At 39.1% G+C, this 17,170-nt stretch overlaps 1 protein-coding gene across 1 annotated transcript in view; it reads right to left on the bottom strand.

The window, feature by feature from the left end:
• Nucleotides 1-17,170, bottom strand: part of LOC311276666 (transmembrane protein 132C) — a 135,970-nt gene that overhangs the window by 12,650 nt on the left and 106,150 nt on the right. Inside the window, exons 4-5 of the mRNA XM_084386456.1 lie at nt 16,124-16,310; nt 2,893-3,036 (exon numbers count right to left, since the gene is read on the bottom strand). Coding sequence (XP_084242582.1) covers nt 2,893-3,036; nt 16,124-16,310 — 331 coding nt within the window. The remainder of the gene's footprint in view (nt 1-2,892; nt 3,037-16,123; nt 16,311-17,170) is intronic.

Below are 17,170 nucleotides of genomic sequence, written 5' to 3'. Positions count from 1 at the left end.
AAAGTTACTTGCGTTTGATACTTGCGTTTCAGATCGTTAAAATAGTTCCCTATATCTGGTCAATCGGTTTTGGATATTGCTCTTGTGCAGAATGTGAATGGTCACCGAATGTCCACAGAATTATTTCAAAGCACAGTAAGACTACTATCATGCAGAATGTAAAGTGCTGTGGCTGGAAGGCTAGTGAGTATTTTGACTGAACGATGAAAATCACCTGAATGTGGGACCACCTCAAAACAGCTTCTAAAGACCTGGATGAGACCTTCAGCCTCCAATTTCATCTTGAACTGTAAGCCAACGGCTATAAAAGGCTGGATTGAAAGGTTGTGTACCAGTAAAGAAACTATTTAATAGTTTAATCTGCTGCTGCTGCTGAAAAAAAAAAAAAACACCCTGCATTTGACAAAGAAAATAAGGACTGGAGAATGGAAGATTGGAGCCGTGATCTGGAGTCCGAGAAGTCAAAATTTAGCAACCTAGCATTGAATGGTGTCAGCCACGCATGTTCGTAGGAGACGACTAGAGTGTTTTAATGCCAATATGCATGCATGGCGCCATTAAGCATGGCAGGGTAAACTTAATGGCATTGGGGAGCATGTCTTTAGCAGGTGTAAGAAGCATCTACAAAATTGCTGGCACTTTGAAAATGGACCAATACTTATGTTGAGAATCCTGCTGAACACAATGTAGCCAAGTATGGAGGATCTGTTTGGAGATTAAATGTATATTTTCCAAGATGATAACGATCCCAAACAATCTGCACATGCAACAAAGTTAATGCAAATATGTGACCCGTGTTGACAAAATGATTCGGAATGTGCACAGTCTAATTTTGAGCTACAGGCAAAACAAGTGAAAAATGTAAATTAGAGGTTTTCACAAAAAACAGGCTTCATTAAGCACTCGTCTAGCAACCCTAATGCTCCAAATAGTATTTTTATTTGTGAAGTATCTTTATTTGTACGTTTTCTGAGAAGAGTACCTTTCCTTTGTCCATGAAAAATGCTCGCTTCTCGACGACTGGCACTTCCACTCAGCACAAGTTTGGTATCTTTTTAAAGCGCAGCATTCCAACTTTATGAATATTCATAGCGAATTTTCGATGGCATGAGTCTGAACCAATGAAATGTGATTTTTAAACTCATGCTGATGTAAACAAAATCTTTCTCGCACTGACTGACACATCCACCACTCGCGCCGACTGACGCCTCTCAGACGGAGCGCGATCCCGATTTACACAGAATCACAGTTTTTCAAAATATCTATCTTGGCGAGTATTCACGCAAACATTATCTGTTATTACTTAAGTGAACATTTGGTTAACTTTTGGGGAAAAACATCTGATGTGTAACATTATACTAGATCCTTGTGGTACAGTAGGTCTTAATATATAGGTTATATATTATATATGTTAATCAAACAATAGTAGTATCATGAAAAAAAAAAGATGAATATATATATTTTTCCTATAGATATGGGTTTTGACTTGGTGTGTGCCAAATTTGGTGTTAATACCAGGGATTTTAAGGTATGGTTGCTAGGTGATTTTGTTTTGGAACCTTCAGAAAACTTTAACTAGAATTTTCTCCAAATTGACTTAGCTGACTCTATCAACTTCAAACAGGTGTGGCTCATTCAATTTTGTCTGATTACAACAATTCATACATCACTTTGAAGGAGAATGTGATTTTTTAAAATAACTCATTTTTGACTCATTTTGCCAGCACGGGTCACACATGTGGATGCCATTCGCCATCTCCATTGAACAATGACAAGGTTTTTTAGTTTATAATTGCTAAACAACACACTATGATGTACATGCACTGTATGAACACTGTATCATTGAATCATTTTCCTATTATCACTGTAAAGTTGCTTTGAAACAATCTGTACTGTATAAAGCACTAGGCCTATATAAAGGTGACTTGACCTTTGACACTACAATTCATGGTGTTCGTATCAGTGACAAAACATGTAAAATATACAATGGCAAAGTGTCTTCAAATGCTCTGAATCCAGGGCACCAGTGCCCCTTTGTGTGTGTCAGCTATGGTGGGGAAGGAGATGGATTCCTCTCAAGAGGTCAGTGTTTCAGTGTGGGGTGCTCATCAGATAATTAAACCCGGAGGGAGTAAATTCGCACACATTGTCATTTTCTCCCTCATAAAATGCCCTCATATTTGTTCCCAAATGGCAGAAAGTGGAAGGCACAAGCTTGTTCAGAAAAGCTTGAATTTAACATCCCTTTGATTTTCCGCCTCTGGCTTAACAACCAACAAATGACATTCCTTTAGAGCGGTGGAATGTATAGTGCTTTAAATCAAATCTAATATAGCTGTTTTAATACACTATGTGTAGAGTCTTCTCTTTTGTTATCCTGTTTACAAAATTATACTCATGTGTGTCTGCAGGTTCTTTCAGCTTGTGTCTTTTGTTGAAAACCATGATTCATTTCTAATTGGTTTTAGAAATTAGAAATTAGTGAGACCTTGTGATGTGGTGCATAAAAACGTTTAACAAAAGGACAAATTAAATGACCTAAGGAGAGTCTGAAGAGTTTTTTTTTTAAATCCACAGGGTTAAAAGTGCTCATACATGATGTTTTATTAAGAAAAAGTTCAGGAGGAACACTTTCAAATTGCCTATACATTCAGAACGAGAAGAGGCCTATGTACAGTATATATACACATACATAGCCGTCTCACCTATGTTCCCCGCCTGGTTACTATCCTAACCAGAGATATGGGGGGAGTACTCTGGGTTCGGGCCAGATTCTGAGCTCAGAGCCCTCCCCTCGAACAGCATGCAAGAACTGCTGAAAGTAGCTGAAGAAACACACATCCACACATATGTGTTTTTTTCATATAAGTGACCGTGCATGTCCCTTCCCACCTTAACCACATCCTCGTCCGTCGAGCGACATTCCACCGACTCGGTCACATCGGTCACAGTACCTTCGGTTCCAACGGTGACCACCTTCACTGGCATGGCAACAGTCTTCCCAGTGAGCACAGCGGTGTTAAGGATCTCTGTCTCCTGCACACAGAGGGCAGATCAATCAGATTGCGTTAACTCAGGAAAATTCACCAGTGATTATTCACGATAATTCGTCATTCTGTCAGCTCCAGCTCTTCAGCGCCAACATTGAGTCGCGCTATTAACCCAGTGAGTCATATCATTCAATTAGAGTCATCAGCTCTAGAGAGTCTCGGACTGAGATGGAGAGGTCTGTTTAGAGCCAAACAACACATCCTGTTTTTATGAAACTAATCCACTCTTAGATAATATTCACATGAAAAACACACCCAGTAATACATTTCACTATGAAGCCACATCAAATTGTACACACATTCAGAAGAAAATATGAGTGCTTGCCCATGCAAAAACTCTCTGCTATGACAGGGAGCTGTGGGTGATTGCTAGGGTGTTGCTATGTGGTTGCAAAAATGTTCTGAGTGGTTTTAAAATGTTCTTTGGGGTTGCTAGGAATGTTCAGGGTGGTCTGCAGGATTTGTTTAGTCTCCTTTTTATCAAACAGGCAAAACTGGTATTTCTGATTAATGAAAAAAATTTAAAACATACATTTATATGTATTACATGTTATATTTATATACAAAAAATATGAAAAAATTATTTATATACATAAACAAAAAGCATTAAAAAAGCTAAATGATTAATAATATTTAACAACTTAACATAATAGTACTAACCCAGATCCTGAACCTTGGGCAATTGAAATAGTGATGATTGCCTGAGGAAGCACCAGTAGTAAAGATTCAAATGATGCTTAAACATCAATACCACTGTGGGAAGTTCCTGAAATATACATAACGTCAGACGGAAAACACATCTTATTTTCACAGAAATATCCAATAATTATGGAGAAATTACAGCTAATTAACATTTTCTGCAAATCCATTCTCTGATTATAATCTTATCTAAAGCACATCCATGTGTTAAATCTACTGTTTCAACAAACCAAACGATGGGTAATTAGATAATTTAAGTCTGGCTTGTGTTTTTCCTGCTGGCTGGGGCTATGGGTGAGGAGACGGCTCACAACTGCCCTTATCATAAACCATGTGGCACTTTGAGATGGATGAACCAAAATAAAGAAGCCCTCTGCCATGGTTGTGTTCTTCATCATAGGGTCTTTTCTTCTATTTGTCACAGCTCTCGCCATTTTCCTTTAGAGAAAACAGATAACATTATTTAATCCTGAACTGTGGATAATGAAATTTCAAGCTTGTTAATAAGACTGAGGTCTTCTGTTACTTTTTCTTTTTCTTCTCCAGGATGATCCTACTTCAGGCTTCACTTGGCAGCTGATTCTTATTTCAATCATTTTCACTTTAATGCACCACAATTGTGAGGATAAACGAGGCACTTCCTTTCTTTCCCTTTATGCGTTTCAGCTGATCATTATTTTCTATCTAACACAGGCTGTGCTGTCTACTTCTGAAGTAGAATTTGAATACGCCGTTTCCCTTGATTTCAAAATTATGTAAATGTGCAACAGGAATGTAGTCTGAGCAGCACAAGCTTGGTATTCAAACCTTACGCTCAGACATTTTGACAGGGAGTTATCACCTGTGTTTGATTTGCTGTCAAAAAATTAATTTATCAAGACCAGGAAAATGACTCTGATAAATATTCAACGGGATGGGATGGGTGAAGTGTTTACAATTTGCTCTCCCCCTTTCACTCACTCCCCGCTCAGAGGAATTCAAAGAACTCAGTGACAATGTTCGGCAGACAAAGTGCTTTCAAATGTCTTTCAATGTGTCCATTCACCGGCTGTTAAAACCGAACAATTTAATTTTCAGTCAAGCCTGAAGATTACGGCGTGAATTAAAAACAGAATTCCGGAGTAAAACAGGCAAAGCGGTGGAAAGCCTCTCATTGTGATGCCACAGACTCAGGGTGGCATTTTCTGTAAAAAAAAACAAAGTTAAGGTGAGTCCAGTTCAGTGAGGGAGGACAATTTTAAACCACACAGGTCAAATCCATTGACCCTTGAGAAATACATACCTGCCTCCACCGTCTGACTCACATGGCAGAAAGCACAAACAAAAAACTTTTTTGCTCAGGGAAATATCACCAAAAAAATAATAATATTTGAAACTTATACCCAAAGATTCTAACGCTTTGTTAAAAGAAAAGAAAAGAAAATGAAAAATAACTTTTTATCCACCATCAAAATGATGTGTATTTGAATGTTTGGACAGGTACACATGGATTACAGTACCCTTCCAATATTCCAAAAAGTAATATAGACCAGACTCTCCAAATGTATAAATACACATACAGTAAGAAGCAAAACTTAATCCAGTTCAGTCACATGAAAGTCCCATAAGTCTGTGTTAAATTCTCTCAGGCTTGTGAAGAAAATGTGATGTGTTAAGACCTGACAAAAATGAATAAAACACTTTTTAACAGCACACTACTTCTTGAATTAATAAAAAAATATATATATATATTTTGTGATATTAAGTGTAACTTTATAGAAAATATTAATGTATTACTTTTATTATGTACATACATTTATTTATTATTATATATGTGTGTGTGTGTGTGTGTGTGTGTGTGTAATATTATATATATATATATATATATATATATATATATATATATATATATATACAGACCCTTTCCAAAAAAAATTTATATCATGGAAAAGTGTCTTTATTTCCATAATTCCATTCAAAACGTTAAACTTCCATAAATTATAGATTCAGGGCCCACAACTTAAATGATTTCAAGTATTTAGTTGTTTATTTGTACATAATTTGGGCTTCCAGCTCATAAAACCCACGAAAACAGGATTTTAAAATTTTTTAATATTACATGAAATCACACAGTAATTACACAGTGATACCATGGTCATTGAACCAGGTTTTGGTTATTTTGGCAGTGTGGGCAGGTGCAAATCCTGCTGGAAAATGAAGTCAGCACAGTGGACCAACACCAGCCGATGACATGGCTCCCCAAACCAACACAGACTGTGGAAACTTCACACTGGACTTCAAGCATCTTGGATTGTGTGCCTCTCCATTCTTCCTCCAGACTTTGGGACCTTGGTTTCCAAATGAGATGCAAAATTTGCTCTCATCAGAAAAGAGGACTTTGGTCCACTGTGCTTTATTAAATCCAGAGTCAACGCAGCCGTCTACCAGGACATTTTCAGCAGGATTTGCACCTGCCCACACTGCCATGGTATCACTGTGTAATTACTGTGTGATTTCATGTAATATTCAAATTTTTTGAAATCCTGTTTTCGTGGGTTTTATGAGCTGGAAGCCCAAATTATGTACAAATAAACAACTAAATACTTGAAATCGTTTAAGTTGTGGGCCCTGAATCAATAATCTATGGAAGTTTAACGTTTTGAATGGAATTATGGAAATAAATAAACTTTTCCATGATATTCAAATTTTTTGGAAAGGGTCTGTGTATATATATATATATATATATATATATATATATATATATATATATATATATATAAACAGTACTACAAATTAAATAAAAATCCATGTTAATGGGCATGATGTTGGGATTGCTATGTTGGCAAGCGCAACAATGCAAAGTACAGTTTTCTCACGCTTTTGACATTGGCTCGAAAATTAAGGAAGATTTACTCTGACAGCAGGACTGATGTGTGTGGCATGAGAACCAGCAGAACAAATATACCACTAGTTCATGTCCACCTACACTCACAGTCCTCCCCCCAATCATGATGCTCCAGTTGTTGAAACACACCATCCCTCTCCTTCCCCCAACCCCATCTCTGGAGCTCCTATGAGCTTCTGTTCCAGAGGGAGGGCGATGAATCCAAGCACAATGTGTTATTCATGCAGTCTTGTCATCCGCTGCTGCCTGGCTTGTCGGTAAACATTGCTCCCTGGACCGCTGACTGATTAGTGTTAACTATGCGTGGATGCTGGGTTTCAAGAACAGGCTGGGCTGGCGTACGCTCTCCTAGAGACCGTCTCTACGGGAGGGCAGTGCTTCTACAACACAAACTTACTCTTAAATGGCTTCACACTATCTTGAGAAAGAGAGAGAAAGAGGAGGAGGTAAATCGATAAAAGGCCATTATACTTTTTGGGCAGCATTTGTAGGGTCTAAAGAGGTATTGCAGGTCAGGGAACGGAGGGTTAATATCAGCACAGGTGATTGGTTCAGATTGTGGTGGACCTACGCCGGCTCACATGGGGTCTAATGCTCAAGGACAGGCAGCGCTGAATGCATTGGCACCCCATGTGGATCCTCACAGCTGATGCCGCAGACATGCCATTACAGAGCCATCGATCGACAGCTGTTTTTCTTTTCAAGACCGCAGGTCCTCCCAGCTCTTCAGCAGCAAGGGCTGAAGCCTTTTTGCCTCTGAGAGTCTTGCTGACAGAGCCTCTGATAAAATGGCACAACAGTGGAGACAAACAGGGAGCAAAGAGGAAGATGGCTATTGATTTCAGTAATAGCGCCAAGAGATGAAGCAAACGCTTAGCTGCTGTTGAACATATTATAGCCACTGGGTCAGCCAAGCATCCCTCTGCAGCCGCTAGCATGAGGATAATCACAGTTTTGTGCTACCGTTTTCGCATCAAACCATGATCCAAGGCCTCTCCACCTCACTGCTTGGTTAAATAAGCACTCTTTCTAGGAATTACGAAACCCATTATGAACAGAGGACACGAGCATAAAATGGATATCTCCTCTACCATTGCTAAAGAATTAAACATTGCTGCATTATTCATGACATTGCATGTTCATAGAAACAGCATGATTTAGCCAAGTAGAAATTGTTCCTGGATCAAGATTTTTTTGTTGGTCCTGGAACAACATTCTTATCAAACAATTATAGGCAAAACACATTCCCTAACCCTTAGCAACCCTTAAAACATATGAGCTACCCTCATTCATATAAACGCTGTTCAAGCCCTAACCTTGGCCCCAAAGATCAAATTCTGGTGATAAGATGACAGGAAGCTTGTTCCAGGAACATCTCCTCCTTGAATCATGCCAAACACAAAAGGAGGGAGCAGTATTTCATCTCAGTAATGATACCTTTCCACTGCACCAACAAGACAACTTCTACTGCTTGGTAACTAGAGACCAACATATTAAAAAAGCATTTTTTAGGACCAATATGTATGTTTAAGCATATGCAAAACTAATAATGCTATAGTACATAAAAGCCTTAGGCTACGTTTACATTAATCCGGATACATTTGAAAACGGCATTTTCATAAAATCTCTCATCCACATTGAAACGTCAAAAAAACGCCTTACATACATTTTCTGTCATCTTTGCGACTGTGATATGAAGAGTGTGCAAAGTAACATTTTAGCAACTGTGTGAAAGTGAATAGCACATAACAGGCACAATACCAGTATAAATATGAATATCTACTGGTACAATAGGCATCACATGACTAATCACGCGTCGTCGTTTTCAAATACCTCCGTTTTCACAGTCCACACTACAATGAGAAACGGCGTTTTCAAATTTATCCATTTTGGAGAGCATTTTCAAAAAGCTTTGTTTTCATTCATAAAAACACCATCTCAATGTGGACGGAAGGCCAAAACGAAAAAGATGCGTTTTCAAACAAAAAACGTATTAGTGTGGACAAGACCTTAGTAATTTTGGCAAATACTACAAAAATAAGTACTTTACCATTGAAGGGAGGCGATTCAATATTGCGAGTTAATTAATATTGAAACAGTACAGCCATATAGGAACTTGGATAAACTCCTTCACCACTATTTTAAATTAACACTTGCTAAAAACTCAAACTTAGATACAATCGCCATCTAACATTGCCTCTCTCATTTCCTGCAACTCTGGGGCAGTGAAATGTGGAAGTACAGATTCCATATGTCCTGCGTTGTGTGCAGGCCTCTAGGTGAGGGATAATGAATACATACGCAGTTTCAGATAAGTGTGATAAGGCGGCAGCAGTCGTGTGCCCAGTGGCGGTGAAGAGAAAGGGAGGGAGAGAGTGAGATGCTAATAGTAATGAGGTAGCGTGCAGCGAGGACCATCGATCCCCACGGCTCACTGGCAGGGCACAGGTTTACCGAGGCCAGCCGCCGCACACAAAAACACGCTTCTGTCTGCATCTTAATCTCTCAGCAGTCACAAATCAACTGGCATTTCTTTTAGACAACTGCACAATTTTTTTTTATCTTTTTCTGTGTTCTTGCATGTGCTACTCAGTCCTGTGCTGCAGGGGGTTCTAGAGAAACACTTGCATCAACAGTAAATAAAGCAATAATACAGAAAAATCTCAAATACTGGGGAACGGTGAGCACTCTTTCAAACTGTAGAGTTTAAATGACTTTTCTCATAGACATTCTCATAATAAATTGTTTGGATAATAGTGTAAAAGGATAAATTCCTTGGTTTGTGCTCAGATAAAAGGTCACTGGTCTCAGACAAAGATCAGAAATGTCAAAATGCATTCTAAAGATCACAACTGCTGAAAAGAACAGATGAGCTAGTTTAAGCTGGTTAATGCTGGTTTGGTTGGTAGACCAGCCTCAGTGGACATGTTTCCTTTCTGTGTTGTTCAGTAGAGTTGTGGAACTCGAATTTGGACTCGGACTTGAGTACAACTTTTCGCGGACTTGGACTTGTCACTGAATCGGATGTATTTTAACTCGAAATTTTTTCCAGAGTCCTTCCAAGTCCAAGGATTCGGTGAAATTTGCTAGGGACAGTTGACGTAATTGTCACTGGCCAGATTGGGTCAGTACTGCATTGCCACGAAAGTCAATCATTCGTATGTGTCTTGCATGTTTATACATTCAATTCGATGCTTGTAAGCTGTCTAAGACGAGTTTCTGTGTGCACACACTCACGCTTACAGAAAGCGCTCACCGATCAGTCAGCGCATTAATGCCGAATTAAGCTCTCTTTTGTATCTTATTGTGCGTTGGTGTGGCTCGTGTATATAGGCAGGAAGGGCAAAGCCCTACCAAAATATGAATCAACTTAAAAACATACAATAAACTTCCAATGATGCAATTTGTTGATCATAAATGCATTCAAAAATAAAATAGTTTTAAGTTGGCTCTGAGTTATGGAAATTACATGTAGAACCTTTATACACAGTGCATGCCATTGTAAAGACATTTTCGACTCTTGACTTATTGCAATACAGTATTGTTTAGCTGGACTCAGACTTGATTAGGACTCGGGCACTTTTGGACTCAGAAGTGACTTGGACTCGACTGGACTTGACTGACACGACTAAGGTGGACTCGAACCCAACACTACATAACAGTGAAGCACTTTACAGTTTGAACTATGGACAAAAATAAATTCCAGTCAATTACTTTGGAACAAATTTTTGGGAAGAAAGTAAATAATGCACAAGCAATTGATCTTTTGTAATTTGCAATTGATCTCACATCAATATCTTTTGTTCATTTTTCTGGATGAGAAAAACTATACAACTGTCAATATAGAAGAGTACACTAGACTAGCATACAAATGCACAGTATGAAAATTTATTTAGATTATTATTAAAATGTCTTTCTATTAATATTTAATGAATTTAGATTTGCTAAATAATAAATTATTAATGTTTTTAAAAATGAACTTTAAGTGAGCGTTAGATAAATAAGAGAAATGATAATGCACAATAAAATGTCCAATAAAGTTCCGATATATAGTGTATCCTACTTATCAGCAACAAAAGAACCACTAGCAGACAGTTCTCCATGTAAATTTGATGAGTCATTCAAAAATGTTGCCTGATATATGGCCTACAGCCTGTACAGAACACAAAGGAAAAGGAATTACCTTGTCCTGTAGGAGGTTTACAGAGGACACTGTTCAAACAGACTTGAAGGAAGACAAACAGCAGGCTAGCGACACTCAGAGAACAGAGAAACCCATGAGCTGTGAAGTAAAGCCTGACACACACCGAAACTCAAGACTAAGGCCAAGAGGCTACGAAGAACCAAACAAAACAAATACTGGAAGGAAGAAAAAAAAAAAATCAGAAGAAGGGTTTGAAGGGAGATGCCTCTGACTTGGCAATTTATTTGATTTTCCTTTTCTCTGAACAAACTCTCAGGGTACTGAGAGAAGACAGGGTGGCAAACGAGAATGAGAGCGCTTTCAATAGTCAACAGAAAACAAGCTCAGCGGGGACCCAAATTTTCCTTCGAGAGGGCTGAACGGCCAATTACAAGGAGCTTAAGTAAACTTGGTTCAAAAGTTGTGAGGTATTGAATCAGAGAGGGAGGAAGACAGACAAACACACACATTATAAAGGGAGAAAGCGAGCGAGAGCAAGCACACACGCTGATGCATCCTAATGAGCCAGAACAGATTTCCTGCATTTTGAGGGTATCATGCACTGCCAAATCCTATTAGGGCGTCTCCTCATTCAAAAAGTTGAAAGTGATGTGATTACATTGATCCCCTCCTGCTGTGTAACACAACAATCTGCTCTCCCAGCATTCCGAGAGAGCTCAAGACAAATGCGCTCCATCAGAGGGCCAGACAACACAAGTGATTGGTGGCTGCTGTCTCGCTGTCTGCGGCCGTGATTGTTGTGTGAAATGCACTGGTGTCGAGCTCAGGCTGTAAGGGCATCATTTTTACAACGTTATTACATCATTCTCCACCTTCGCCACTACTGTATGGCTGGACTATGTTTACGTTAATGGCTGATGGCGCTTGTTTGGCCATCGAGTGGGGAGCGGGGCTGTCCTCTCTAATGAAGCCGAAGAGACAGCTGGAAGGCCAGAATTAGCCGGTGTCCGCGAGAGGGGAAAAAGCGAATTCTAATGGAGCAGAAGCCTCCGATGGGACGGATTGGAGTCTCTTGCCTTTGTTATCGTATGCCATTGTTCCTGTCACACCAATCTGCGTAGTTCCTCTACATTAGACAGGTAGAGAGAGGGAGAGAGGATCGCCGAGCTCTGGGTGATTAAAGCTGACCGCTGACTCTGCTGCCGGCTTAACGAAGTCTTGATTAAGTTTAACAAGGTGTGGTGATGGCAATGTCATCGTTATGGACAAGGGGAAAAGCTGCCGTCGGCTGTGTGTGTGTGTGTGTGTGTGTGTGTGTGTGTGTGTGTGTGTGTGTGAGAACGCCGCACTGTGGGAGACGCAATTAAAACGCTTTGCAAAAGAGGCAGGTTGATATAATTAATAAAGGTGCTATGCAAAAAAAAAAAAGAACCAAAGTGAAAGTTGGGAGAAAGAAGAAAGATAAAACGCTTTAGCTAATGAGAGTGGGCATTCAGATTTCATCTGTTTGTGAGGTAACAGAAAATAGACCAACCTTTTCACATCAAAATTAAATCATCTTCTTCATACCGCCCTATTGAAAAGAAGCCGATGAAGAGCAGACGTGTAGCCCATCTCTAATCAAAAACTATTTTTCTCCTTGGCTCAGCCTCTCGCTTTATTTAAAAAGGTGAAACTCGCACTCAATTTTTTTTCTCATTTGTGGTATATAGATGGCACGCAAAGCACAAAATCCCCTGAAATCAACAAAAATGTAGCAATATATAAATAATCTATACTGCATTTCATTGCTTGTGCATTTCAATAGTTTAGCGAATGAAAGTGTACATAATATCATCACACAGCAGTAGGGGCTTCGTATTTAGTAGGGACACTAGGGAAATGTCCCTACCAATACCCGGCGACTACTAAATTGTGCCTAGCAATAATTTTGTTCGACTGTCGTGATTAAAGTGAAATGTAAAAAATGAATGAAAAGTGTCTATTACAGCATTACATGTAGATCTGCTAAGGTTGCATCAAAGATTTCTTAACATGTTTTTTGTTCGTTTTTTTAGCAGCATTGAGCATTAAAACCAAGGCATTTAAATTAGCCACAGGTGCAGAAGAAATTAGCAGAAAACTCTAGAGATCAGCGTGCGCTGAACAGGTGCAGATACGATGTACTGTAAGAGATTGAATGTGCAGTGTAGTCAGCTTCGTTGATCATAACGGGGGGTTTTGCGAGACTGGCTAAAGTCATTGACGGTTTCAGTGAAGGGGAATGTTCTTTGCTCGCTTTCTGTACATAATTTATTCCCAATTTGAATAACCGTTTGTTTTTTTCAGGTTAAATAAGCACTGTTTTTCAGTGTAAAGATAGCTGCTTTGATAATTTCATTGGTAACAGCCGGCATCTCATTATTCAGAATTGAATAATTGGTGCTCTGCGGACTACGTCTATGACCCCACCAAATGTCAAAATCAAACATACGCCCAGCAGTATGCTGTCCGTGCTTTAAGCTACATCAACGTGTGTAGGATTTAATGGATACATGGCAATAGAGTCCAACTTAAGTATGGCTGTGTCTATGGTAGATACCTGTGCCACTGGTTTTAATATAACAAAGATTAATGTCCATTAGACAAGAGACTCATTTTGTGTCCAGACCGGATGCCACTGGTAGTCAATACACAGTATGGAAAAAATGTGATTCTGTTTGTCCAAGTTAAAAACACTTGGAGATAGGCAAACAGTTAACTGAAGTTTGCCATAAGCCTTTGGGACACTTTTTGCCATTAAGATGACTTGGAAAAAGTGTCCCAATCAACCTGAATTCATTTATATACTTGAATATATTTTAAAATGTAATTTATTATTGTGATGGCAAATCAGCCATTACTTATCATGCTCCTTCAGAAATCATTTAAAATGCTTATTATCAATGTTGAATTATCACCAGTTGTGCTGTTTCATATTTCTTTTCAGGATTCTTTGATAGTTAGAAAGTTCAAAAGAATATTAATTATTTGAAATAGAAATATTTTGTAACATTATAAATTACTTTATTGTCACTTTTGATTAATTAAATGCGCCCTATTTATTCATGCTGAATAAAACAATTTATATATATATATATATATATATATATATATATATATATATACACACAAACACACACTGTCACGTCTGTTCTAGGTTTTGGTTCATATACATTTTTTGTGATACACTGTTCCACTCATGTGATCCTGTCATGTGGTTTCTTGGTTCATTGATTTGATTGCTTTCAGGTGTGTCTTGTTTAGCCATTAGTCCATGTGTGTGTATATATAGTCCTCTTGTTTTCCATTGCCTAGCTTTGTTTGTGTTTGTTTATTTTTGTATATTATGTTCCATGGGATAATAAACTACACATGGGTTCAATCAACTCGCCAACATTGAATAACACACACACACACACACACACACACACACACACACACACACACACACACACACACACACACACACACACACACACACACACACACACACACACACACACACACACACACACACACACACACACACACACACACACACACACACACACACACACACTTCTCCAGCTGTGACTGCCCAGGCAACACATATCTTGAAATAATCCTTATCTTGTTAGTTAACATTATTTGTTTGAGGCCACACACAGTTTCCACTAATTTTAAATGAAATACTTTTGGTTCTGACCCAATTACCCGTCTTAAAGCAAATTGTACGCTCAATTAAGCAAATTAGAGCTAATTAAAGTGTTAGTCATACTGTTGCTTTAAAAGACACATCAACATTTCCTGTCTTTCCTGTGTGACACATCTTATATTACTAGTGCAAAATGCCCGTGCAAAATCAGTTTTTGTGTGTGTTTTTAGTAATTGTTGGTTTGGTGCCCGTGAAAGAGACTGATATGACTGAGAGACTGAGACTGATGTATTGAATAGGATATGTTTAGTTGGTGAATAGCATATGCTACTATTACACAGTAGCGCTAACGTTAAGCGCACCAGAATGAAATATAATATTCAGAAGTAAACAGCATAGCTGACTTACAGATTCAGTTAACATCCACAAATGAATAAGCGCGTCGATTCAGGGAGCAGTGCAAAGTGCCCGTGCAAAATCAGTTTTTTGTGTGTGTTTTTAGTAAATGTTGGTTTGGTGTGTTTGAGTGCTCACTGTTACAATTACACAGCAAAAGTTCAGTGACATTTTTATTTGTGCATGGTAGAAAGCAAATACTGATACTGACATAATGACATACAATAAATGTGGAAATTTGAACTACACGATTCAGGGAGCAGGCTACACAGTGAACTCCGCTGCTTTCTTTTTTTTTTGCTTTTCTGGTCCTGGGCTGTGCTCACTCAGTGTGCAGTGTGAGAGGGGGAGTGGCCAGCGGCTAGAGTGGCAAAAGCCAGTGTGTGCTTCTTTTATCGATATATATTTACCGATATTTTTTGCATTTCTAATCCAAACAATGTCAAACTTGGCACTGCACTTACTCATGCCCGTAGCGAGACACCTGTCAAGTTTGAAATCCATCAGACTAACGGTTCGAGAGATATGCGAATAACACACACACACACACACACACACACACACAGACAGACAGACAGACAGAAAGACGTAATTTATAGATAGATATAATATACAGAAGTAAACAGCGCAGGTGACTTACAGATTTCAGGGAGCAGGCTACACAGTGAACTCCAAAAAATGCTACGCTTGAGCAAACAGTTTGTGAATAGGTTACTACAAATGATGGCCGTGAATAAAATATAATATTCAGAAGTAAACAGTGTAGCTTATCAGAATGTTTATTTTTAAACCACAACCTTCTTGGGGCTTCTTTGACCGATACAACCCATAATGTCAGAATGTTTATTTTTAAACAACAACCTTCTAAAAATGATATATTTAACGATATCTTTAGCATTTCTAATCCAAACAACGTCAAACTTGGCACTGCACTTACTCGTGCCTGTAGCAAAACACCTGTCAAGTTAGAAATCCAACGGACTAACGGTTCGAGAGATATGTGAATAACACACACACACACACAGACAGACAGACAGATAGCATTTCTAATCCAAACAACGTCAAACTTGGCACTGCACTTACTCGTGCTTGTAGCAAGACAACTGTCAAGTTTGAAATCCATCGGACTAACGGTTCGAGAGATATGTGAATAACACACACACACACAGACAGACAGACAGACGTTTCTGTAATTTATAGATAGATATGCAAACAGTAACAATAAAAAGACAAAAGAACAGCATTGCATTTTTGGACTTGTTTAGAATGAAAGACATGAGTTGATCAGAACTCACCATAGCCAATGGTACGATGCCGCCAAGGTCATGTGGTGCCAGACGGATGAGGGTCTGGATCTCGTCTGAAAGGGTCCGAGAGATGGGGTACTCAATCTGCCATGTCACTGAGCGACTTCCCAGAGGATCCAACAACCCGTTGACCTCCAGATCCACCTGTAAAACCTTCTGGAAACCGGCCTCCACCCTAACACAGGAAAAAGAAATGGTCACGACTCACGAGTAATATCAAAATGTTTGAATGCAAGCTTAAAGGCATATTTTTGTGCATGCTGCCAATGGATGAAAGGGCAGTCAAGCGGCCGTTTATCGACCCTTTTGTTTTTGTACACCTGGTGTGTGTAGGATGTAGAATGCGACGTATGTGGGTGTGAATGTGTGGTGGTTTACTCTCATTATTTTAGTTCAACAAAAACGCATCCCAGCAGCAACCAAAAAAAAAAAAGACAGCAAAAAAGCAATTTACTTTTGGTCCAGCGCCACAGCATTTTCAGAAAAGATTTCCAAAGCAGAGCATAACATTGTCTCTACTGATTGCGATGCAAACAAAGCTGAAAAACAATGAATAAAACCAAAGCTATTTGATTTGGCCAGGCCTGGTTTTGATCAGCCTGGCTGCTCCGGCCTCACAGTACTTAGTTAAAACAAACCGGCATATGAAAAATTCCTAATATCAAAATACAAATGTGGAATATGGAACTGCAATTGAATCCGCACCTGGCAGCATGACAGGAACACACAAAAAAAACTATATTCTTTTTCTCCGATTTTTTCCCCCTCAGAATCAGAACAGTATAGCCTAGAAATCTAGACACACCCAAGCGGCAGCAAAAATTATTTTGCAGCCAGTGTGGTCTAGCAACTCTCCGTTGACTTTCGAGCTGGAAAAACCAAACTCAGGTCAGGCCAATCACATTGTGTATAGAGTAGGCGGGGCGGGCTTAACATAATGTCGACAGAGTTGCGACGGTTCCCTTCTACTTGAAAACAAAGAATGGCCGCTGCTGCTGCTGGCGAACAGCAGTCTTTCGAATCGGCTTTGGCCAC

This window comes from Rutilus rutilus (assembly GCF_951802725.1).
Source record: "Rutilus rutilus genome assembly, chromosome: 18".
Taxonomy (NCBI): Eukaryota; Metazoa; Chordata; class Actinopteri; order Cypriniformes; family Leuciscidae; genus Rutilus; species Rutilus rutilus.
Note: the sequence above shows the minus strand (reverse complement) of the source record. Positions and strands in the feature narration are given on the sequence as shown.